At 35.6% G+C, this 25,425-nt stretch overlaps 2 protein-coding genes across 2 annotated transcripts; one reads left to right on the top strand and one right to left on the bottom strand.

Annotated features, from left to right (window-relative positions):
* The first annotated feature begins 975 nt into the window (after positions 1-975).
* Positions 976-9,941, top strand: LOC103026492 (procathepsin L). The gene is made up of 9 exons (XM_007239249.3): positions 976-1,021; positions 1,934-2,034; positions 4,164-4,306; positions 4,414-4,608; positions 5,524-5,715; positions 6,216-6,381; positions 7,715-7,823; positions 8,367-8,468; positions 9,707-9,941. The coding sequence occupies exons 2-8, from the start codon at positions 1,935-1,937 to the stop codon at positions 8,464-8,466; spliced, it is 1,005 nt and encodes a 334-aa protein (XP_007239311.3). The 5' UTR covers positions 976-1,021; position 1,934; the 3' UTR covers positions 8,467-8,468; positions 9,707-9,941.
* A 2,185-nt stretch (positions 9,942-12,126) lies between these two features.
* On the bottom strand, positions 12,127-21,319 carry LOC103027264 (procathepsin L). The gene is made up of 9 exons (XM_049463938.1): positions 21,250-21,319; positions 21,026-21,126; positions 20,645-20,787; positions 20,338-20,538; positions 19,111-19,299; positions 18,304-18,472; positions 13,349-13,457; positions 12,530-12,631; positions 12,127-12,366 (listed from the first exon to the last, which is right to left on the bottom strand). Exons 2-8 carry the CDS (start codon positions 21,123-21,125, stop codon positions 12,532-12,534), a joined length of 1,011 nt encoding a protein of 336 aa, XP_049319895.1. The 5' UTR covers position 21,126; positions 21,250-21,319; the 3' UTR covers positions 12,127-12,366; positions 12,530-12,531.
* Positions 21,320-25,425: the final 4,106 nt, after the last annotated feature.

The following is a 25,425-nucleotide window of genomic DNA, read 5'->3' as shown; positions in this document are numbered from 1 at the left end:
AGAGATCTACAGCTAAGGTGGAAAAATATGTTGATAAGACAATTATGAGTTGTGGACTCCACAAATCTGGCCTTTATGGAAGAGTGGCAAGAAGAAAGCCACTGTTAATAGAAAGACATCAGAAGTGCTGTTGTACAGCAAACATGTGGAAGAAGGTGCTGTGTGGTCAGATGAGACGAAAGTTAAACTTTTTGGCCTAAATACAAAGTGCTTTGTGTGGCTGAAAAGTAACACTGATTTTCCTCAGCAGGGACAGGGAAGATGGTTAAAATTGATGGAAAGGTGGATGGAGCCATATACAGGACCATTCTGGAGGAAAATCTGTTTGAGTCTGCAAAAGATCTGAGACTGGGACGGAGATTTTTCTTCCAACAAGACAATGATCCAAAACATAAAGCAAAATTTCGAATGTAATGGTTCACAAATAAACATATCCAGCTGTTAAAATGGCCAAGTCAAAGTCCAGACCTGAATCCAATCAAGAATCTGTGGAAAGAGCTGATCAGAAACAAACGCTCTCCATCCAACCTCACTGAGCTCCAACTGTTTTGCAGGCAAGAATAGGCTAAAATTTAATTCTCTTGATGTGCAAAACTGATAGAGACAAACCCCAAGCGACTTGCAGCTGTAATCGCAGCAAAAGGTGGTGCTACAAAGTATTAACGCAAGGGGGCCGAATAATATTGCACACCCCAATTTTCTGTTTTTTATTTCCAAATTTTCTTTTTTTTAATTTGCAATAAATTTCGTTCCAATTCACGATCGTGTCCCACTTGTCTACTTTTCTAACCACACCAAGTTAAAGTTCTCCCTCACTTCAAGGATCCTTAGTCCTATTACTCAAATGATCCTCTGTAGCCTCTTCATTTTAAGAACGTAGTGCTTTCCCAGTGGCTATTGAGCGCTTGTGGGATGGACTCAGATGCTCCTCCCACAAAATAGATCATCACAAATTTCACTCTGGAGACTATTTATACTCATACTTACACTCTTCAGAACAAACTTCAGGGATCACATTCAGGTAAGTGCTGAAACACATGCAAAGAACAACTTTATTGTACTGTTTTTTTTTTTTTCAGTAAAACTTTACAGAATTTCTCTTTATTTTGCATCTATTTTGTGCTGAGGAAAGAAATTACAAGAATAGATTGATTTTTTAAATGTATCATGTGATTTTATAAATGGAATAAGTGTATAAGTGGGATAAGTGAATTACCTGTGTTTTAGCATATTTTAATTATCTATTTTAAGGAAACTCAATGTGAAATATTTGTAAAAAATATTTTCTGTTATTTTATAAAAAGATACTGTTGTTATGCACATATATCACTGATAAAATTCATAATTGCAAAACAAAAAAGTAAAAAAATATATTTTCATTCATTTTCTTTCTATTTCAAAGATTGTCTGTGGTACATTTAAGGTTTTGTCACATTTGTTCCCATGATGCTTTGCTGTTTGTATTTAGTTAGAAGGAAAGGGCATTTAATAGTAGTATTATTAAGGGTTCACATTTTGTGTCGTTAAATGTTTTCAAAATATATATATACTGAGGGTTGGCTGGATGATTTTGATAGCTGTAAGTCATCACCATCATGATGGAAACTAAGCTGAGATTTTGTGTCAGCAGATTATCTATTTTAGAGACCTCACTAATCAGAACAGCCGGATCTTTCTGTAAAAGTGCTGAGTATTGTTCATGTCTCTGAGATAATGTTCATAAGAGGATGTTATTGTATTTTACACTGAGTACAGAATCTCTTGAACAAATCTATAACAAAAAAAATCATGTCCTTTGCAATTTAAAGTTTATAAACTAATGGTAAAAAGTAATGTATTTGAAAACACTTTTAACTGTTAATTTAAACTTTATTCTAACAGTAATTTGTTTTTTAAAGGATATAATTTTGATCGTTTTTTTCACTCTTTCCAGAATGAGGGTTCTGCTCGTTGTTGCCGCTCTTGTGGTTGTGGCCGGTGCAGCCAGTGTCTCTCTGGAGGACATGGAGTTCCACAGCTGGAAAATTAAGTTTGGTAAGAAATATAAATGATATCACAAACTGTTAAAAACAGTTAGAAATTTCAGGATTCTTTTTGCCATTCTGTCTGTTTAGTATGTTCATCTGCAAAATATTAACCATGGATATTTCATATTTTAAACAGGTTCCAGTGTGCTTTTAGCTATTTTTTCTTATTCCAATATCAAGCAGAAGTCTGCTGTCCCAGCATTTAGCTAGATATGTTTGAAATTTTTCCCTAAAGTTTATTTCTAAGGTGTGTGTATAAGTCCTAGAATTCACAAACCTCCTTTTATAGAGCCAGACAAGCTACAGAACAGGTTCTGAACAAATGAAAATACTCCTTTTTTAGTTGTTAGAGACCCCGCTCCTCATATATATCTAGCTTAGTGTTCTTAAAATTTTATAAAATTTGACATTTTGATTGCGAATTAATTAACATAAAATACAGGTTTAATGTATAATGTAGGTTTTAGATTCTAGAAGAAGATTAAAAACATGCCGCACATACAGAACAATCCATTTCGGGATCATATTTTGGAACTGAAAATAAAAAAATCAGATAGAATTAAGTGCTGTTTTGGCTTTTGGGCAAATAAATGTTTTTTTTTTTTTTGGTTTTTAATTGTTTTAAACCATGAGTTCTAACAGAGATGATGAGATTTAGTGTGTTATGAGCTTTAATGATGCTGTTAGAAATGTATATTTTGTTCCAGTGGGAGAGCTGGTCTGCTTTAAACTGTACAGAGAGTTTGTATGGAGCTACAAGACTGTGATACATTTCCCAATAACAAATGATTTTAGCGATTTATGAACGACTTTAAGAACCAAGCCTTTTTCCTAGTTTTATGCCTGTTTCCTAAAAGTCATCTTAGTCTCCAGGAAGCAAACCCCCAGTAAACCACTGATTTACATACATTTTCTCAATAAATATTATACCAAAAGTACAGTTATATAGGTATATAAATATATAAATATAATTGCACAGATGTTTATTATAAAGACACAAATGTTTATTGTAATATATAGTGCTTATAAAGCCTATAAAAATGCAATTAATGAGTTAAACAATTTTATTTAGCTATTAATATGTGACACTAAATTACATTTTACATGAATGTAAAATAACCATAACACAACAAACATAAGATAAAATATATTTAAAAACCTCACAAAAATAAAGAGTAATATCAGTACATGTAAATTTTAAAACAGCAAGCACTAGAAGGAACTGATTTTAACATTTGTGCTATCCTGTTCCTATGTGCTGTTGTTGTTCTTTTATTTTGTTGTTGCTGTTATTCTATGACTGTATTTGGTAAAGTAGAAATGCGACGTTTTGATCTGTTTCTGAGGTGAACAGAAGCAGTAGTGTTGAGACACAGAAATGGTGTAAAAAGGGAAGTTTATTTATATGCTCAAACCTTTTTACATTTCAGTGCTTTGTAGTATTAATGCCATAACAATGTTTATTAGGTTATTGTGCCGTTCTGGTTTTACACCATAGGTTAAAATATAACACTATCATAGGTTTAAATATTACACTATATGCTTACATAACCCAAACATAACTCAAGCTGTAGATTTTATTTTGGTTAGCTGTGAATCGGGATGTTTATGTGATGTGATTACCTTTTCTCAAAAGAAACATATATATATATATATATATATATATATATGCTTTTTTTCCAAGCGCAGGTCCAGCGATTGTGTAATTTTTTAATGACCTTTGGCGACACCTACCGTTTTTTGGTGGAACTGCGCCACAAGATGCTCATAAGCCATTAGGAGTTGGTCAGAATCCTCTTGGTTTTTGGGAAATGCAATAACAAATGATTTTAGCGATTTATGAACGACTTTAAGAACCAAGCCTTTTTCCTAGTTTTATGCCTGTTTCCTAAAAGTCATCTTAGTCTCCAGGAAGCAAACCCCCAGTAAACCACTGATTTACATACATTTTCTCAATAAATATTATACCAAAAGTACAGTTATATAATGCTCGTAATTTTAACAATGTAAACCCTGTTTAGTGACTGTTACAACACGTCAGACTGATACAGTTGTGCAATTTTTGCACATAATATTCAAATATATATACAATGTACTGTACTATAGGAATAATGAAAGTTTGTGTGTGTGTCTCAGGGAGGAATTATGGTTCTGAAGAAGAGGAGTCTCAGCGTAAAATGACCTGGTTGGCCAATCGTAAGCTGGTTCTGGAACACAACATGCTGGCTGACCAGGGCCTTAAAAGCTACAGACTGGGCATGAACCACTTTGCGGACATGGTGAGAAGTTCAGACTGACTAAGAAACAAACACACACACACATTTTTCTTTAGAAGTAAATATATATATATATCAGTGTGTAAACCTCCCACTTTCTTCTTCTTTAGGACAATCAAGAGTATCAGGACAAGTTTGCAAACTGCCTGAAACCCTTCAACCGGAATAAGACCAACCCTGCTCCTGCATTTCACAGACCAGCAGTTGGCGCTGCTGTGCCTGAGGAAGTGGACTGGAGGGATCTGGGCTATGTGACAGAGATTAAGAACCAGGAGCAATGTGGCTCCTGTTGGGCCTTCAGTTCAGTGAGTTACAGCATGACAGGTTCTCGTGTAGGGCACACAGAGGTACCTGAGAGATACCTGAAAAAGCAGGTATCCCAATACTGACAGACAGTGTAGTTAGTAACCTAGCCAAATAAAAGCCAGTTCATTCAGTCTAGTTGTATCTACAGAAATTAACAGGTTGATATTGTTTGGATAATGTAGGCTGAATGTAATTGCCAAGTCAGTGCTAAATATTGAGGCTCCATCTAATTGTGTATAGCGCCATCTACTAAAGCACAGATTCTCTGCCTGAACCTGACCTGAGGCCCGACCCGAACTCCCATCACATCACTTTCCTCGGGCTGGGTTGGATCGGGCTCAGTTTTTTAATGCTTTTTTTATTTTATATAAAGCTATGGCATGATAATCACAATATAGCAAAGTGATAAATCAAACTGTGTTTAATAAAATGTTGCGCAAGTTAGAATGTTCTAACCACACAGCTCTGGAACTGTGCGGTGAGCAGTGCGCACACGTCAGCTCCGCCGCTTGTCCGCGCATAGCCTTATTATTGTTTTATGTGTTTTGTACTGAGGCTAAATGTTTAAAATAACAAAGAATGTTTGTTCAGAAAGTGTTTTATATTCTTAGACATGGTTAATTATATTAGAGTAGAATGTTTTTCTTAAATAATATGTCTATGCTTTTTCAGGGTTTCACTGTTAATTAACATAATTCTGAAAAGATTTTGCTCATTTAAAGAGCCCCAAAATAGTTTTAACGCTCAAAAAAATGTCTGTTTAAATCTGGCTCTGGCTCACAAAAACGGGACGACTTGGGTTAGGCTCAGCACAGCAGTGACATTATTACAGAGAGTCAAATGCTAAGCACTCCAGCAAAGATTGCAAACATTTTTTATATTTTCCTTGAATTCCATTCCCTTCTCTGTTTTAGGTGGGGGCGCTGGAGGGTCAGATGTTCCGGAAGACTGGGAAGCTGGTACCCCTCAGTGAGCAGCAGCTGGTGGACTGCTCCTTCCTTTATGGAAACCTTGGATGTGAGGGGGGTTTAATGGAGGAGGCTTTTGAGTACATCATGCACAATGGAGGTCTGGAGGCAGAAAGTACCTACCCTTATGAGGCTGAGGTAAGCCTAGTGCCTTCTTAACTTTCAGTGGAAGTCAATTAAAAATATTTGATTCTTGTTGGAATGTTGGGACAGCTCTATTAATCCATTTATCCTTAGATTTGGACACAGCATTAAAAGAAAACATTTCATTTACATTATGTCAAAAATAGCATAATTTTATTTTATTATTTTATTATTTTTAAGTTAATCGTACAAATAAAATATATTGGTTTCACATTGTCTGCAGTCAAATAAAAGTCAAAGAAAATGTGAGAAACTCAGTTTTTATATTATTGATATTCCCCTTACTGTTCCAACATTTTGTGATTTGGGGTTGTATATGGAAATGTTTTTTTTACTTGTCTTACCATTTTAGTGTTATGTTGCTACTGTATAAACATACTAACATACTAATAATCTACAAAATGTTTTTTCACCAGTCTATAGTTACTTTCTTCTCCCCAAAAAATTATCATCTAAATATATTATACAGTGTTTGTGATTGTTCTTTTCTCCAGGAAAAGATGTGCAGGTTTAAGCAGCATGAAGCCGTTGCCTATTGCAGCAGTTACGCGCATCTGCCCGAAGGAGACGAGATGGCCTTGATGTCCGCCGTGTCCGTGATCGGACCTGTTGCTGTAGCCATAGATGCCGGCCGTCACACCTTCCAGCTCTACGCCTCTGGTAACCCTGATTGTGACACTGTACACATACTTTTACTACAGTAGATTTTTTACAGCTTTTACAGTTTTTCTCAGTCGATTTGGTACATTTTTTAGATCAGAATTGAAATTCTCAAAACAGTTTATTCAATCTCCACATCTCCTTGTCACATGTGCACACCATAATTGCATTTCTCATTGTGTTTCTCATATTGCAAATGCGTTTGTCATTCATGCAAATGGTCATGTACAATTTTTCTTTCCCTCCAAAACATTTAGGCCACATGCAAAAGTGCTGAACATGTTTTCATAATCTCTCAGGCATAATTTATACATTTCTATGAAACTTGTTTGGTACATTTTGGTAATTTATCCTAAATTAATGAAATTGTCCTCTTGTGAATCTTGGCTTTCAGTTACTTAGTAAAATTTGTGAATTTGCCAGTATATTCGGTGTATAATGATATACAGTGCAGTAAGTGATCTGTGATCTGACCATTGCTGTGATTTTAGAAATAAACATCTGATATGTATTCATAACTGTATTTTGTTCAGAATAATAATGAATGTCATTCATAAAAGTCATGTTGTAAATTCTGGAAAGTAACATAATGAAACTGGAATAAAGCAAAACTATACACCTGGATGAAGCCGAGCTTTAACCTGATGAAACACGATGTACTGAGCAGTCTTGTCTGTCTGTTCTGTGGTAAAACGTAACATGATCTGTCAATAAATTACTGTATAAACAGTAAAATCATAAATGTGAATTCTGTCCAATTCCTTGTACACAGGAAATTTGACAGTGTTAAATCAACACTTATTAGTGTTAAACTTTACACTCTCAGTGTTAATTTAACACTAACAGTGTTGAGTTAACACTGCCAAATTTCCTGTGTAGTCAGGTTCTCATAAACAGCAGTGTGTAATTTTGTACTGCTGAAACTGATTTATGATTCACAAGAAAAAGTGCTGAATTTTTAAATAATTCTCACTCAGACATCAAAACTTTTATTTTGTAAAGTCCTTATAGAGTAAACTGAAAGACGATCACATGACTAATAATTTTGACTGACTTGTTCATAATCGATGACTAAAGAACTGTGTATTCTAATGACTCTGATTTATCCATTCTATGGGGAATAGATAAAGGATTTAGAGTGGAGTACAAGCATTTGCTGCTCATCTATTATGTGGTGCTGTTTGTACAAACTGTTTTGAGAAATGCTCACAGTGTGGTGCAAATACTAATTCTGATATGAGAAATGCATCAAAGTGACTGAGAAAAACTGTAATCATACAGTACTCATACTTTCCCATTTGAATTGAGTTAGATAATAACTGATGCATTGCAGGTGTGTATGATGATCCGTACTGCAGCAAGCGTTTGTCAAATCATGCAGTCCTGGTTGTTGGTTATGGCTTTGACATGGAACAAGGGGATTACTGGCTGGTCAAGAACAGGTAGGTGCATTGGAAATCTCTGAGTTGAATGAACATGAGGAGGAGTGTGGAATTTTTTGTTTCTTTTTGTGTGGGCCCACACTTACTCAGCAGTTTTATAGTAGATAATGAATAATTCATAGTAGATAATAATTTACAGTACATTACTAGTAATTTATAGTGTATACTAAATAATACTTACACACAGTGGAAACTTACTTATTCATAGCGGTTACTGAATAATTCATATTGTATAGCTACTGATTAATTTGTGAGTGAATATTAATACACTGGGAAAAAAAAGTTCACAGGTATTTAATTGGTGCGACTTTAGCTTAAATTTTGTAACAATGAATCCTGGCATTGTCATTTTGAAAAATACCTATGCTATCACAGAAAAAAAATCAATTGGTGGAATTACCTGGTCTATTTAAATGTAAATAATGAATTGTGATGATATTGTGTTGAGACAGGTGATGGTAACTGTGTGTGACTGCCCTCTGTTTAGTTTACTGCTTCTGAATCTGTAACAGTATAATAAGCGCTGACTGCTCTGCATTACAGCTGGAGTACTGTCTGGGGTGATAAGGGCTACATCAAGATGTCCCGGAACAAGAGGAACCAGTGCGGTATTGCCTCATACGCCGTCTACCCTGTGGTTTAGAGGTAAACTTCATTACAGGCATTTCCTCCCACCATTTATACAGATATCGACAGAGATAATTGACTCTGAAGCTTCTGAATCAGTTTCTCTAATTTTGCTATTTATAGGTAGATGTTTGAGTAAAATGAACATTGTTATTTTATTCTATAAACTACAGACAACATTTCTCCCAAATTGCAAATACAAATATTGTAAATTAGAGCATTTATTTGCAGAAAAGCAGTGAAATGGCTGAAATAACCAAAAAGACGCAGAGCTTTTAGACCTCAAATAATGCAAAGAAAACAAGTTCGTATTCATAAAGTATGATGTTTGGTGGAATAATCCTGGTTTTTAATCACAGTTTTCATGCATCTTGGCATGTTCTTCTCCACCAGTCTTACACACTGCTTTTAAAAAAATGTATGCCTCTCCTGTTGCAAACATTTAAGCAGTTCAGCTTGGTTTGATGGCTTGTGATCATCCATCTTCCTCTTGATTGTATTCCAGAGGTTTTTAATTTGGTAAAATCAAAGAAGCTCTTTTTTTAAGTGCTTTCTTATTTTTTTTCCAGAGCTGTATATGATTGTATACGATTAAGAGGGATTATTAAGGTTTTTCACTCACCTGTACACCTGTTTTTATTATTGTAATGTGACTTTGATTAGATTTTTTATATGAAAGGGATATACCGTTAATTAAAATGTGTCATGTGCTTTCACAAGAAAGATTCTGTATCAGTGGAATACATAAATCAAACTAATTAATGAATGAACTACTTAAATATGTTTTACCAGATTTAGATGGCAATTTTAACAAAACTAATCATAAAATAAAAAGTAGTTTTTATAAATAGTAGCAACATTCAAAATAAATAAATAAAATGAAAAAAGTTAACAGAGTTAAAAAAGAATTAGGCTGTTTTAAACAGACACTTGCTGGCGCCCCCTGCTGCTAGTTTAATAACTTTTTTTTTGCATGCACAATTGATCAAACTAAATATTATGAATGATAAACTGTTGTAAACAATTTGAGTCCTCCTTGTTAGACTCTATGTATAATTGATGCTCTGGCTGTAAATGAGTCAGTTTGTCTTTACAGATATGCTTCTGTACATTGTTATTCTGGGTTTTCCAGAATACTGTATCAATAATGTGTCACTGGAACAGAGATGCACAAAACTGTATGATATAATGTATTTCTAAGAGTAAATTGGAAAAAGTGCAGTGGATCTAGTCTGTTAACTGATGTTTCTCTACAGATCGAGGCTCAGTGAAGGGTGTCTCCAGTCTGAGCACCAGCTGAAGGACTCCACCACCAGTGTGTGGCAGAACTACAGCGGCTCTGTGAACACAGCATCTACAGCTGCTGCTGAATTTTCTTTTTATTATGTGTATTTCTTATCCTTTAACTTTTCTCTTTTCAGAACTTCACGTTCACTCTGTAAAGCAACATATAAAACCAGATTAAAAAATAAACTATAAGCATTCCCTAAAGCTATCTGTTTATGACTATGTTGTGGTCAGTCCAATTTCTGCAGAAGTTTAGTCAGCATTACTGAAAGCAGTGAACTGGAAGGTTTGGAAGGTTGAACATACGACTGTGATCTCTGAGCAGCAGATACACTAATACCATTAGATCTAATACCATTGGAAAGCGTGCCAATTTATAATAAATGCATTTGTGGGATGAGCAGTAGAGCCGAGTATGTGGGATGAAAAAATTGCCAAATTCTGTTTTCCAATGTCAAACAGCTTATCTGACTCATTTGACGTTCTTCCTAGGGTGTAGTCCACTTCTCAGCCTGTCTCTGACATTCCCCGTATTATAGACCATGGCCTTTAATGTATAAATGGCACCAGGGATCACTCCATATAATGCTGCAGCTTGGTTTTGCAGAAAACCAGCTTAAAGTTGCCCTATCCGGATCAGTCAAATGATGCATGCCCATTCTTGGAGCAGACATCTACTGACCACTGCAGCAGTGTCCATTCTCACAGGTGTTGCCAATCAGCCATGAAGCACCTGGGGTACCAGAAGATTAAAACAAGTTTTAAATAGAAACAGGAAAATAAGCTGCTGAAATGAGAATTTTTTATGGGTGCAAACCACATTCTCAGCTCTACTGCTTGTCCCACAAACGCATATTTCTTACAAATGTGGCTCTATTGGAAACTAATGAGCTTTTCAAAGGTATCAAATATATTGCTAAGAAGCATTGCTACAACAAAGTAATAATCTACCAAACACAAATTTCCTTACTTTTTGTGTTGTTTATTTGTCAAGGTACAAAACATTCCAAAATATAGCTTGTGTATAACTCAATGCTTACATTATAAGAGTCTTAATTCAATTTATACACAACTAAAGTGTAGATCAACTGGATGTACTATCAAATTACAGCCCATCCATTACTTTATTTTTGGTCAATAAGTGTATATGCTGTGGTAAAATAGGTTCATGGAGTTTACTGGACTTGCTCTGAAAAGGGGTGCATTCTTCAAAGCAGAAGACCAGAGAACCTGAATAACCCACCCATATTAATCTCAAACCCTTATTTATACTGGTCTAGGTGCGACCAATCATCCCATAATAGGCTGCCATCATCCCACAATAGTCATGGGATCAACAACATGTGCCTTTTTAATAAAGCAAGTAAAAACAGGAGAAAACTTTTGAGAAAGGGCTTTATTTAAAGCCAAACAAAGTCTCACATCCTAAAACTGTTGTTTTCTAGCACCACACTTAAAGAAATATACTGGCCAGCACCAAAGAAAGGCTTTCTGCAGCCGAACAGCAGGGGGCGCCCGACCTGTGGTGGCTTCACTTTTGAGAGATCATGCTCTGTCCTGTTATACACAGTCTATGTCTGAACCCACTCATTTTTCTTGTGAGCAAAATTATTTGAACATGTGTCTGTCAGATGTGTTTTGTTGCCCAGGTGTGTCCTGATACATTGATTAATCAAACAATAAATAGTGCTGAATGTCACATTGCCCTTTAAACAGAGAATCTCTGGCAAGATGGCAGCACAAGTAATTAAAGAAACTTATAAGTAAAGTATTTTCCTTTATCATGATAACCACTATATTATCATAGTTTAATGTGTAGCATTAATGTTTTATGGACTTTTCTTCATGACAAGCATACAAAAAAAATAATTAGTAGTTTGTCTCAGTAGCTAGCTAGCTAACCTGCCTGTTTCACCTAAAATGGTGCAACAGACGGCAGATGCTGCAGCATTTAAGATGGACTGGAATTAAATAAAAGCTAATTTCAGCTCCTCATCACAGAGTAATTAAAGAAACAGCCTGATGTTACCTAGTTAACCAGCAGCTAGGTTGCCGAACTTTAGCACTCCACTTATATCACATCAGCATGGCGGGGTTGCCTACTAGTTCTTAACACATCTTAGAAGGAGGATTTCACATTACATTACATTCTAAAACAAGGGGTAGGGGTACAAAAGAGAAATGACATTTGGCCTAAATGTTTTAACCATAATACCAAATGAGAAAGGCATCTGTCTGTAGACATGGCAACAGCAGTTTCCTGCTTACACCTGAAAGCAAAGAAGGGTATCACAAATCTGATTCCTGAATTTACCCTGAATTCTGAAAGCAGCGGAACTGTCCCAAAAGTGATGCTGCAATAAGCAATAAAAAGATAACAAGCAAAATATTAAAAAAACTGTTAGTTTATTTCAGGAACAGTTTCATGTACAGCATATACAACTGTATTACAAAAAAGCAAGTACTAAATGGTTTCTTGCAAAAAGACAAAGAAGAAGAAAAAAGATAAAAGTATAATGTAAAATAGCAAATGCATGCTTTTTTTTTTTTTTTTTTTTTTGCTGCTTCTGTTGCTTGGGATATTTCTCCCAGAGATGATCATCGGTGCTTTGGCCTTTTCTCCCATCTGCTGAAAAAATATAATAGAATATAATTAATAAACATAAACTACTAGTCTAACAACTGTAAGCAACTTCTGATCACAGGGTGTTTGAGTCTTAATCTTAATCATAATCTCACAGATCTAGATCTGGCTATCAAAGCTGTTTAGAAGCTTCAGAGAAGAAGAATACCTTTAAACAAGAGGGTAGACGGGTCTTGTGGCAATGCCGCACCGGTTCTTCTTGTTCCTGGATATCCTCATGTAGCCCCTTTCCCCCCACTTACCTCCCCAGCTGCAACAAAACAGAGCATGTTTAGTGTAGTGTAATATCCCTTTCAGCTTCCCCTGCTGCCTTGTAAAAAGAGACTCTCAGTGAGAGGTCAGACATTCTGCCCAATTCATAGACTTTAAGAAGGAGCACATTACTGGACTGAGAAAAGCAAGACGGGAGTTTTGATGAACTGCCCACCATCCAGGATCAGCACCTAATTCTTTTATACTGACTATTCATGTAATTTTTCTTTTTAATATTAAAGGCACATACAGTACAGGCCAAAATTTTGGACACACCTTCTCATTCAATGCGTTTTCTTAATTTTCAGAACTGTTTACACTGTAAATTGTCACTGAAGGCATAAAAACTATGAATGAACACGTGGAGTTTTGTACTTAACAAAAAATGACCTGGCCTCCACAGTCACTGGACCACCTCTTAAAGCTCATTAAGAGTGTGCAAAGCAGACTGAAAGCACAGGGTGGCTATTTTGAAGAAACTAGAATATATATATAACTCCACATATGTTCATTCATAGGTGTGATGCCTTCAGTGACAATCTACAATGTAAATAGTCAAGAAAATAAAGAAAACGCATTAAAAAAGAGAAGGTGTGTCCAAACTTTTGGCCTGCACTGTATATGAGTAATTTGTTTGTGATCTTTATTCTGTATCAGTAATTTTGTTAATTAGATTATTTTTAAAACATGATGTTTTATGCGTGTGTTGGTTTACCTGTTCTTGACCAGCCAGTAAAGCCGGCTTTTTCCTGCTTTGCCGTAACCAATTATTAGGACCGCGTGGCTCATGCACTTGTTGCTGCAGTGGCGATCGTTATACACACCTGCAATCATTCAGGATTCCAAGCAATAGTTAGTAACTACATTTAGTTGCTACCCAAAGAATAGAAAACAACACTCCAACTCCAACACTGTTCAAATAAATGCAACCAGCGCTAAGCTAACTCCAACGCTGTTAAAAGAAATACAGCTAGCGCTGAGCTAACTCCAACACTGTTAAAAGAAATGCAGCTAGTGCTAAGCTAACTCCAACGCTGTTATAATAAATGCAACCAGCGCTAAGCTAACTCCAACGCTGTTAAAAGAAATACAGCTAGTGCTGAGCTAACTCCAACGCTGTTAAAATAAATACAGCTAGCGCTGAGCTAACTCCAACACTGTTAAAAGAAATGCAGCTAGTGCTAAGCTAACTCCAACGCTGTTATAATAAATGCAACCAGCGCTAAGCTAACTCCAACGCTGTTAAAAGAAATACAGCTAATGCTGAGCTAACTCCAACGCTGTTAAAATAAATACAGCTAGAGCTGAGCTAACTCCAACACTGTTAAAAGAAATGCAGCTAGAGCTAAGCTAACTCCAACGCTGTTATAATAAATGCAACCAGCGCTAAGCTAACTCCAACGCTGTTAAAAGAAATACAGCTAGTGCTGAGCTAACTCCAACACTGTTAAAAGAAATACAGCTAATGCCGAGTTAACTCCAACACTGTTAAAAGAAATACAGCTAATGCTGAGCTAACTCCAACGCTGTTAAAATAAATACAGCTAGAGCTGAGCTAACTCCAACACTGTTAAAAGAAATACAGCTAGTGCTGAGCTAACTCCAACACTGTTAAAAGAAATACAGCTAGAGCTGAGCTAACTCCAACACTGTTAAAAGAAATGCAGCTAGAGCTGAGCTAACTCCAACACTGTTAAAAGAAATACAGCTAGAGCTGAGCTAACTCCAACGCTGTTAAAATAAATACAGCTAGCGCTGAGCTAATATTTCTAATATTAGAAATAATAATCTAATATTAGAAATATTAGAAACAGGTGGATTTGTCCCCCCCAAAAATTATATCGTTTCGCTCAGGTCAGCTGTACTATTAATGAGGAGACAGACCAGACCAATCACGGAGCCGGTTCAGGTATTAAGTCCCGCCTCTCAGCACAAACAGCCAATCAGCTTGATGGTTTTGCGGCCCGCGGTGTGCTAGTGGGGGAAGCCCCGCCCCCTCGCTGTGAGATTTAGCAGCGGGATCGGGCTGCAGCAGCTTCAGCTGATTAAGATCTGGATATACGGAGATTTTTCTAAAAGAAAGGTAACGATAGGCTAACCACATAAACTGTGATGATGTTTCTGATAGCTGGTTAAAAATACAAGACTCTAAATCAGCACACAGTTTAAACCCACTGTGATTAATAAACTGCAGCTGTGTGAGTGAGTTAGCTTAACTTTGGAATTAGATAGAATGGAAGTCAACGTTAAAGAAAAAATAAACTATATACGTAATGTTCAACTTGCCCTGTACCTGATCAGCTAATTACTGTTTCATTTTTAAACTGTCTTTATTAATTTAGGATTACAGGATTTACTGTGAGCAATAATGAACAAAAATTCATTTAGTTAACTAGTTATCTAGAAGCCAGATGTAGTGGATAGTCAGAATTTAGTACAGTACTTTATGTTTGTAGTTTAAAGCAGTTTCTTAACCCTGATCACTGCCCCAAAATTGTGTTTTCCACCTGATCCAGCTGATAAGCTAATAAACAGTCATTTACTGAGTTTACTGAGTTTAATCATGTATATCCAGCAGTGTATTAGACACATCATACCACCACTTACTTTATTAAATGTCTTTAAAGCAGAGAAAGCTCTAGAATATGTAGAACAGTGTTAATATTCAGTAGAATATGTAAGAACAGGGTTCACAGTAAGGCCACATGTCCTGACGTTTATAATTAAAATCTTTATGAAACGTAAAGTTACATTCTTTTACATAAAAGGACACCAATCTTTAGAAGAGCTCTTAATAGAAAAATAAAAGCGTAGGATTTTTTTAAAGAGTGGAGAAAATGTAAATATACAACAGAATTGACATGCCAATACATGATTATAATAATAATAATAATAATAATAATAATAATAATAACCAAATCTGTTATATTATTTTAAATATTAGGTGATAACTGATCATTTTTGTGAGATGTATATGTATATGCATATTTTTTTCTTACAACAGTAAATGTAATGTGAAGTAACATGTTTAGGTTGTAAAATCACCTTGTTAACTAATAAAAAACAAAATACAGAAATAAAAATATTATTTGTGATTAAAAGTAATTTCCACAAATGTTGTTCTAAGAAACTATAGGGTGGGCTTGCGTTCATATTGGCAAATGTGTCCCCCCCAATATCAAACCTGCTCCTATGCCCTTGGCTGAGCTAACTCCAACACTGTTAAAAGAAATACAGCTAGCGCTGAGCTAACTCCAACACTGTTAAAAGAAATTCAGCTAGCGCTGAGCTAACTCCAACACTGTAAAAAGAAATACAGCTAGCGCTGAGCTAACTCCAACACTGTTAAAAGAAATGAGGCTAGCGCTGAGCTAACTCCAACATTGATAAAAGAAATACAGCCAGCGCTGAGCTAACTCCAACACTGTTAAAAGAAATGCAGCTAGCGCTGAGCTAACTCCAACACTGTTAAAAGAAATACAGCTAGCGCTGAGCTAACTCCAACACTGTTAAAAGAAATGAGGCTAGCGCTGAGCTAACTCCAACACTGTTAAAAGAAATGAGGCTAGCGCTGAGCTAACTCCAACACTGTTAAAAAAATACAGCTAACGCTAAGCTAACTCCAACACTGTTAAAAGAAATACAGCTAGCGCTGAGCTAACTCCAACACTGTTAAAAGAAATTCAGCTAGCGCTGAGCTAACTCCAACACTGTTAAAAAAATACAGCTAACGCTAAGCTAACTCCAACACTGTTAAAAGAAATGAGGCTAGCGCTGAGCTAACTCCAACATTGATAAAAGAAATACAGCCAGCGCTGAGCTAACTCCAACACTGTTAAAAGAAATGCAGCTAGCGCTGAGCTAACTCCAATACTGTTAAAAGAAATACAGCTAGCGCTGAGCTAACTCCAACGCTGTTGAAAGAAATGCAGCTAGCGCTGAGCTAACTCCAACACTGTTAAAAGAAATACAGCTAGTGCTGAGCTAACTCCAACACTGTTAAAAAAAATGAGGCTAGCGCTGAGCTAACTCCAACACTGTTAAACTAAATGCAGCTGGAGCTGAGCTAACTCCAACACTGTTAAAAGAAATGCAGCTAGAGCTGAGCTAACTCCAACACTGTTAAAAAAAATGAGGCTAGCGCTGAGCTAACTCCAACACTGTTAAAAGAAATGCAGCTAGAGCTGAGCTAACTCCAACACTGTTAAAAGAAATGCAGCTAGCGCTGAGCTAACTCCAACACTGTTAAAAGAAATGCAGCTAGCGCTGAGCAAACTAGATTAATGTAGATTAATATTAATTTAACTAATTACATGCTCTGTAATTAATTAATTAATCTACATTAATCACATTTAATAACACGTTCATAATCAAACAATTTTTAATTGTACAATTCAATTGAGTTTTAGCTGAGGAGCTAATGAATGAATAAATAACTGGCATAGACTTTAAAGCTACCTGTAATGAAGATCAGTCAGTAACAGATGCTGCAAATACTGTATATCTCTAACAACACTAAACCAATTTATAATAGCTGCATCTTTATTCACCTAACATTATTATTAGTTATAGAAGATGCTTACACATACCAGATGTGATTTTTAGATGATCACATATGTCTTAAACAGTAACTACACTCTAAAACATGTTTTACATTAAAAGCTGAAATATGTTTCTCTGTAATAATAAAATAAACCAGCTCTGCATAAAATGCTTACAAATGGAAAGCATGTATTAACAGAATTTAAATATTTGACCATATTTTGGTCAAGAATTCACTTAGTAAATATCCAAATAAAATAAAACAGTCCACATACAGTCAGACAATACAGTCACTGATTTTAGTATACATTTTAATATACATGGCTAACTGGTGATGCTAACTGCTTTTCAAGCTAAACTGATAGCTTATTTTTAATGGATGGATGGCACTGTTCTGATTAGATGGATAGGTTTTTGTTTTTATTCTTCTGTGAATAATGAATCAAATTTAATGCATACACTTATCCTCCCAGTACCTGACATCCACATGTGTGGACATCACATTTTGGGTTGTGTAGACCACATCACAAATTTTTACTATACAAGGGCCTGGTGTCTTCTTATTAGTCCGTTATACTGCCACGTAGTGGTGGCAGAAGAGTTTAACAGGTTTCAGTTTGGATTTTGTTCAGAAATGCAAATGAACAGTAAATACAGTAAATGTTTATGTTTTTTACTTTGTTATGTCTTCGTGTTGCAGCAGCACTTCAAATGAGCCGTATTGTTTAAAGGGGCACAATTGTTGTTTCTACTTTTGTTTTGGACTCAGGCAAAACATGCTGCTGTGTTCAGCCACAAAATAAATGTTTTGCACATTATAATTAAAGGCAACTTCATTATGTTTTATCGAAATATAGAACTAGTCCTCATATATGGATATAATTTTCTCAGAAACTTCATCATGTAAAAAGATAATTCTTTGTTTTACACTAATCAGGTGCAATCAGCCCAAATAGCAAAGAGAAATAAAATGCATGCCCTGCAAGAGTTCAGGTCTTAGGAGGTAAAAATGCAATTTACAAAGCCACATTATGCAAATGCAAGTATTTTTATAATTGATGGTGATTACACTGACCAGTCGCCCCAGTCCTAGTGATGAGTAAAAAAGAAAGTGTTGCTGCAGCTGACCTGACTTGTAGAGCCTGAAGGAGCGTCTGGAGGCGTCTACAGATACTGAAATCGGTCCAACTTTGGCCACAGCATACTTCAGTGCTCTTTCATTTCCTCTGGGCAAGCACACTACGCCATGGCAGGTAGCCCTAACCTTCCTTTGATCAAAGTGGCATCTTCTGGACCTCTGAAGAAACACAAGAACAAAAACAATATTTTCAAAATGTATTTCCGGAATTTTATACCTCAACAAAATAAAAAGCATGTTGTGCTTCTTTAGTTACAATAAGCATCATAAGAATACGCTTAGGAACTTCAAGGAGCCACCCACCACAGACATGCACTCATCTCCAAAAATGTGTTGCACACTGAATGAATCAACCGACAGAAATAAAACTTGGTAGGTAGTTGTGCCAGACTGTCACACTCAGAATTGCAGCGATTCATCTTCAGTGACAAGTCCCACCTGTGTAACACTTCACTAAATGCTCAATAAGTATGACCTAGCTAGCTGACTTACTTATATCTATATCTTAATTATGTTCACACTGGACTATTCATCTACTTATGTTATGGTGGAGGGTGAATAAGGGTCTACGCTAGTGAGTATTTTGTAAGAGATCCAATACTTGTTTGGTTTTCATTCATGATCTCTCATGTTCTAAACAAAGTTGGCTTAATCAGAACTATAATTTTACCTTTTTATTCTACATTCAGTGATGCTATAATATGTATATGTCATACTTCCTTTACCACAGCACCATCTATTGGCCAGTAAAGGCTGATTAAAAGAGATTTAGAGAAATGTCACTGGTGTTTTCTTACCCGGGCCTTATAGGGATAGCTGTATCCTGCCTCCAGACCTCTGTGCATGGTGTACCTAAAGGCCCGGACTGCCAAACCGCCGAAACAGCCATGGTTTCCATATCTCCCGGCGCAGTCGATCAGCTGTTGCTCACTCAGGCAAATCAGCTTTCTTGTCTTCTTGAACCACTGACCCTCGAGCGCCCCCGTCTGAGAGAGTAATTTATATACACACACAGAAAAAAAGTTAAAAGCTTTACTTATTTTTCATCCCAAATAAATTTAAAATAAATTTGTTGTAAAATGTTTAAACTGGAAGATCAGCATTTATTTACTGATGCATGTACCATATTTGGAAGCTGAGTGCCATGCTTTCAGGCATTATTTTTATCTGTATCTTGGAGAGTGATTTAATGTAGAAACATGATGCTAGATCCCAAGTTGCAAAAAAAATATTTCAGGGAGGTACCCCCGGACCTGGACTTTGACCCCCCCATCCCCTGGTACGATTACAAAACACATATAATTTACACAAACAGACAAGTGGTAAATGTCACAGTATAAGTCGCATCTCATAATTACAGACATGCTAACGGCCCTCCTAATTTTATGGGCACTCTTTAAAACAGTGAAGTGGAGGTTTAGTAAAGGTAAAGGTTTGGTAAAAATCTTCTGAGCTGAATGTTGTGACTTAGTTACTGTTAGGAAACTCTGTTACATTTCTATTAACTTAATTTGCTGCAAGTGCTTTTCTTCAGTTGTATGTTTTTAGTTATTTTACCTCTCTCAGTATTGTTCACACAAGAACATAATTACGTTCAAAAATGGTTTTCATGGAGTATCCTTTTATTTTGACATAACATATACACACGCTCTTTAGGATGTAGACCATAACTGATGATGTTATGTGAGGTAAAGTGGTCTAAACTAGGGCTACAACTCAATAAATTGTACTTTTATTGTCATTGCTATACACATTTTTATGATAAATACATTGAAAAAGCTGCCATAACAACTAGATTAACAGCAAGCTCCAACTGAATTACCTGTGTGCAGCAATAGAGGGAGCTCTTTTGCAGACTGTGCTTACATGATATAATGAGACTGGAGGTAGAGCGAGGCAAGTCCACAGTGAACCGTGAAAAATGAGTGCAGAAGAGCCAAGTGCAAGAAAAGACCTTTACGGATCTTCAAACTAATTTAATAAGTTCAACATCAGTGTAACGCACTGAACTCTACTAAACTCACCGCACTGAAGGCCCAGCTGGAGCTACAGCCCCTCTGCCTCTTAACACCCGTCACATAGCCCTTCTCCCTCCAGTCCACTCTGCAGGGCAGATCATCATCTATGCTCTCTGTGGTGAATGTAGACGTACAGAGAGATTCAGTCTCAGTGTTGTTGCTGCAATCCAGGCTGCCACTGTACAAGTCCTGGAACTCCTGGTCTTCCTGTTAGAGAGAAGGAGGATGGGGAAAGTGTACCGTGACAAATATGATGAAATAATAAACATAAAAACAAACTGCAGCATCAATGCTTTACTGTGGGTTTTCTCACCATGTCTGCAAACTCGTTCATTTCGAGTGTGTAGCTTTCAAGGCCCTGGTCAGCCAGCTTGTTGTGCTCCAGAACCAGATTACGACTGGTCAGCCAGCTCATCTTACGCTGAGACTCCTCTTCCTCAGAACTGTAACTCTTACCTGAGACATAGATTTTTTTTTTTTTTAAATAGACATTTTTAAATCTATTGGTTTACAGGATATGTTCATCTATCTGCCTGATCCTGCACATCACTAAAACAGAATACAAAAGCTGGGTTATGGATTTAGCCATGGTTTAGTGCCTTTACAGAACCCCTGATTGTGTGGGGCCTTTTTTTTTCCCCACATTTCTTTATGCAGATTAATTAAGAAATCATATGTAATATTAAATTATCACCATGCTCCTGTTTCCAGGATTCAAACTCCTGGTCCTCCATTGAGACACTGGCTGCACCAACCACGACCACAAGTGCGGCGACAGCGAGTAGCACCCTCATTCTGTACAGAGGAAAAAAATGTGTGGCGGTTATAGGAGGTGGCCAGAATAATAGATTACCTGTAACATTAAAAAGACTCTTCTCCCTGTGTGTGTGTGTGTGTGTGTGTTTCAGTAGTACTCACCTGACTGATCTCCTGGAGTCCTGAAGACCTGCCTGTGTGACTGTCACAAAGTGTGCAGGTTTATATAGAATGAAGCTCCACCCTGTTTATTTCTTAATCACAAAAAATCCCTTTTTATGCAACAATAAAATGAGAAAACTGATTAGAACACACCAGCACTTTCATATTCGTCCTATAGAGATGGGTACATAAGCAGTGTGGGCGGGGTTGGATGATCCACAATAATTATAATTATTACAGTAAATTTATGATTAAATCATACTGCCCTCTTCCACTCAGCACTGTAATTACACTCTACATTCACTGATGTTGCACTTAAAAAATTATTTATTTTAAAGAAGAAGAGAAAAAGCACTACAAAACAATAAAGAAAATCTTATAAAGTTTGGTAAATACATCAGAAAAAATACAGACATTTCTTAGTTAGAAATTGTTTAAAGACAACAACAGAGTATTAGAAATAATGTTCTAATTTATTTTATTTTAAACTGTTGTGAAAACAAAAAAATTAAAAGAGAAATTGTATTTTCATTCACATGGTTAGTCTTGGCTAAAGCAGAAGAGATACCAAAGTGACAGAAGATTAGGAACACCTCCTCAATGGCCCTTTGTTCTGAAAGTTGTCTGATGCAGTTTTTATACTCAGTGATCAATAAAACGTTCTGTGGAAATAAAAGGCATTATTTGATTAAATACTCTATTTATATCACAATAAAAACTACTACCCGTTTTTGGGGAAAGTTAATAGTGATATGTGAAAGTAATATGTGGGGGAACAGTGGTCTACATTAGCAGAAGTACAAATTCTCTCTTCATTCATGCATTTGTGTAATTATGTTTAAAATAATATACCTAAATTGCCCATGTTGACAGAGTTAAATTAAACACTATCCCACTCACTGTTAAAATTGTTAAAAATTACTTAATATTTTTGAGTTAATTTAACAACCTATGTGAATCATACAGTGGTATGTAAATTTTTATGATTTTCCTTAATAAATCATTGGTTGTTTAGATCAACAATTTCAGGTGAATATATCATAAAGCAGACGAACACAGTGATATTTGAAATGTGAAATGAAGTTTACAGTGTACAATAATTTTTAAAACTATATTTGGCAGGTGCATTCATTTGGACACCGTTGTTTTATTAATTTGAATACATTTAGAACTAATTATTTGAACACAAAACTAGTTTGGTAAGCTGGAGAGGCTGTGTGGGAGAGTAATGAAGAAGCCTTTTTTACATGCCACAAACAGAGTCACTTCAGGTATGCTAAAGCACGCCCCTTACCTGCTTAACACAGCCTTAATCCAATGTAACAGACAGACAAATTTGTTGGACCAACAGCCTCTTAACTACTTACCAGTACATACAAGCAATTACAGCACTTCTACTTCAACAGTGATCTATTTTCTTCGCCTTATGGCATGTTAGGAACTCAGCAAGTGTAGTGTCCAGTGTTTATGTGGTTTCTAAAGTTTCTGTAATATCCAGTGTTTCTTTAGTGTCTTAAGTTTCTGTGGTATCCAGTGTTTCTGTGGTATCCAGTGTTTCTGTGGTATCCAGTGTTTCTGTGGTATTCAGTGTTTCTGTAGTATCCAGTGTGTCTGTAGTATTCTGTGTATATGTGGCACCCGGTATGCATGTGATTTTATATCTAATTAAAAATATAATTACATTGTACCTAAATTATTGCTTAATTCCATGTCAAATTAATCAATAGTATATTGTGCTCATTTCAGCATGTCTTACTAGTTTTTAGTTTAATAAATTAAACATTTTATGTTTTTTAATGGTTTGACAACTTTTTAAGTCGTGGTAATTTAACAGATTTGCATTTATTTAATTTAAGCGTGCTATTTTCTTCAGCTTGCTGTTAGTAAAGGCAGAACGATTAATTTTTGCGTCTAAGAAGCCATATGTTATAATGAATTACATTTTTAGCACATGGATAGGCGTTAGTCAGGTAGCTTATGTTAGAGGGAGAGAAATCAGAAACTAAACTTTTTCTGGGGTGTTTGGAACTTTAGTCTTCTAGCTAACCAAAAGCTATCACACTCCTCTCTCGTACTGTTAGCTAGCTAGCTATACACACACACACATATACATATATATATATATATATATATATATATATATATATATATATATATATATATATATATATATATATATATATATATATATATATATATATATATATATATATATATACTACACATTTAAATATCCAAGTAAAGGATTTGGTTGATTAGCTATTGTCACAAGTCACAAGTATAGACTATAATCTAGAAAAAATTATTAGCTAAAGGTAGTTATGAATTTATGTTTAATTAGTTGATTAATATAAAGATAGTGTTTAATTTTACAGTTATTTGTTACAGTGTGTTGCCAGTGAAAAGGAGAGTAAATGCAATTTTTTTGTATAAAATGAGTTTTTAAATGAACAAACTGTTGTTTGGTATGACAAAAATAAAAAAGTTAAATCATCTTTCCTTTTAGTTCTAATAATTTGGTATTTTATGTAAATTCAATATATCCGGTCTTAGAGCATAACAAAAATAATGTGATGTTTTAAGTTATAATAAGATTTCATTGCTCATTACTTAAGCAAATTCAACTTAGCCAGGCTTACAGTGTGGGTTTCTGAGCTAGTCCAAGTGGGATGAGGAACCTGCACTGTTCCATTGGATTTCTAACCTTAAAGATAACATAAACAGAAAAAAGCCAAGTAAACTTGTAACTTGTAAACCAACATACATAGAGACATGTTGCGTTACCATTTCCTAACCCTTTCAGACACTCATCTTCCTTATACATAATAAAAAAAATGTTGCAACATCTTCTGGATAATGTTTTACCACACAGTTTACAGTTTACCACAGCCCAATCTACCTAACACTCTCAGAATATTTTGAGCATTCCAGAACACTAAAACCATCACTTTCTTTACTGTCCAACAGTTTAATCAGTGTTTTATTATAACTGAATTTAACTGCAAACAAATGTGTCAAATAATTATATTTGAATGATTCTTCAAGTAAGTGTAAGGGACAGTAAAATAGACTTGGAACTGGAGCTGGGATGTTTGGTGATGGGGTGGGGTGGAGATCACCCAACATACTGACCTTACCATTGATTATTTTGTCCCTAAATATGATCAATATCCTCACAGTTATGCTTCATTGTCTTGCATCAATTGACTCAATTGTTTATACTCAGTGCACCCTAAACAAATAAATACAATAATTTCTAATTCTTCCCATCCAGGGTATCATCTTTTCCAACTTCATTTGCGGAGGCTGTTTAGATCCATTAAAACAAGACAATTCTCGTTGAGAGCAGTTTATTTTTCACTGCAATAAGGTTATTTTTTTCTCTTAGTAATGTTGATTACAGCTATCTGTATGATTTCCATCCATGGGCAGACGAAACGCTCTTTTTCAGTTATTTTCTATATTAGTTGTTGTTTATTGTGTATTGCAAAGTATTGTGTATTGACGATAGTATATGTAGTGTATTGTATGTTTGTTTATAGTTCACAAGAGAGTTCATTAAAATTGCAATCAACAATAAATTAATCAATCAATCAAATTTGATTCATTTATTAAATAAATAAATACATCTTTGGAAAAGAACAGATTCTGAGAATCTTGAAAATACAGAGAGACAGATAGGCTGAGCGAAAGACAGGCAGACAGATGGTGTTCGTTGATGTGGGCTGCAGTATCTTCACCCTGCTGCATTACTGTCAAACGTGGGAATTTGCATATGGGTCAGTGGTCAAATTACAGAATAAAAGCCACAGTGGGCAGTCAACTCTCCCCTTCTGTTCAACACTTCTCATTTCTAACTAAAATTGTCAGGCCTGGTTCTCCACCCAGTACCAACCATCAAAACATCTTCAGCTGCTGTCTAGCCTGATAACACCCCAGAGAGCAAACAAGCCACATATTAATGGCACATTTTCTTCTTTATGATTAACTTTTTATTACATTCTAAAACAGTAGTATACCATCACATAGAACACATACAAAAAATACAAAACATATACATTAGCGTGAAAAAGTATTTACCTCCCTACAAAGATTATCAAACAAACTTTAATATCAGACAAAGATAACCTAAGTAAATATAAAAAAGTTTTAGATGATAATTTTATTTATTAAAGG

Source organism: Astyanax mexicanus, chromosome 14, assembly GCF_023375975.1.
Source record: "Astyanax mexicanus isolate ESR-SI-001 chromosome 14, AstMex3_surface, whole genome shotgun sequence".
NCBI classification, from domain to species: Eukaryota; Metazoa; Chordata; class Actinopteri; order Characiformes; family Acestrorhamphidae; genus Astyanax; species Astyanax mexicanus.
The sequence above is the reverse complement of the archived record's forward strand: the minus strand, read 5'-3'. Positions and strand labels throughout refer to the sequence as shown.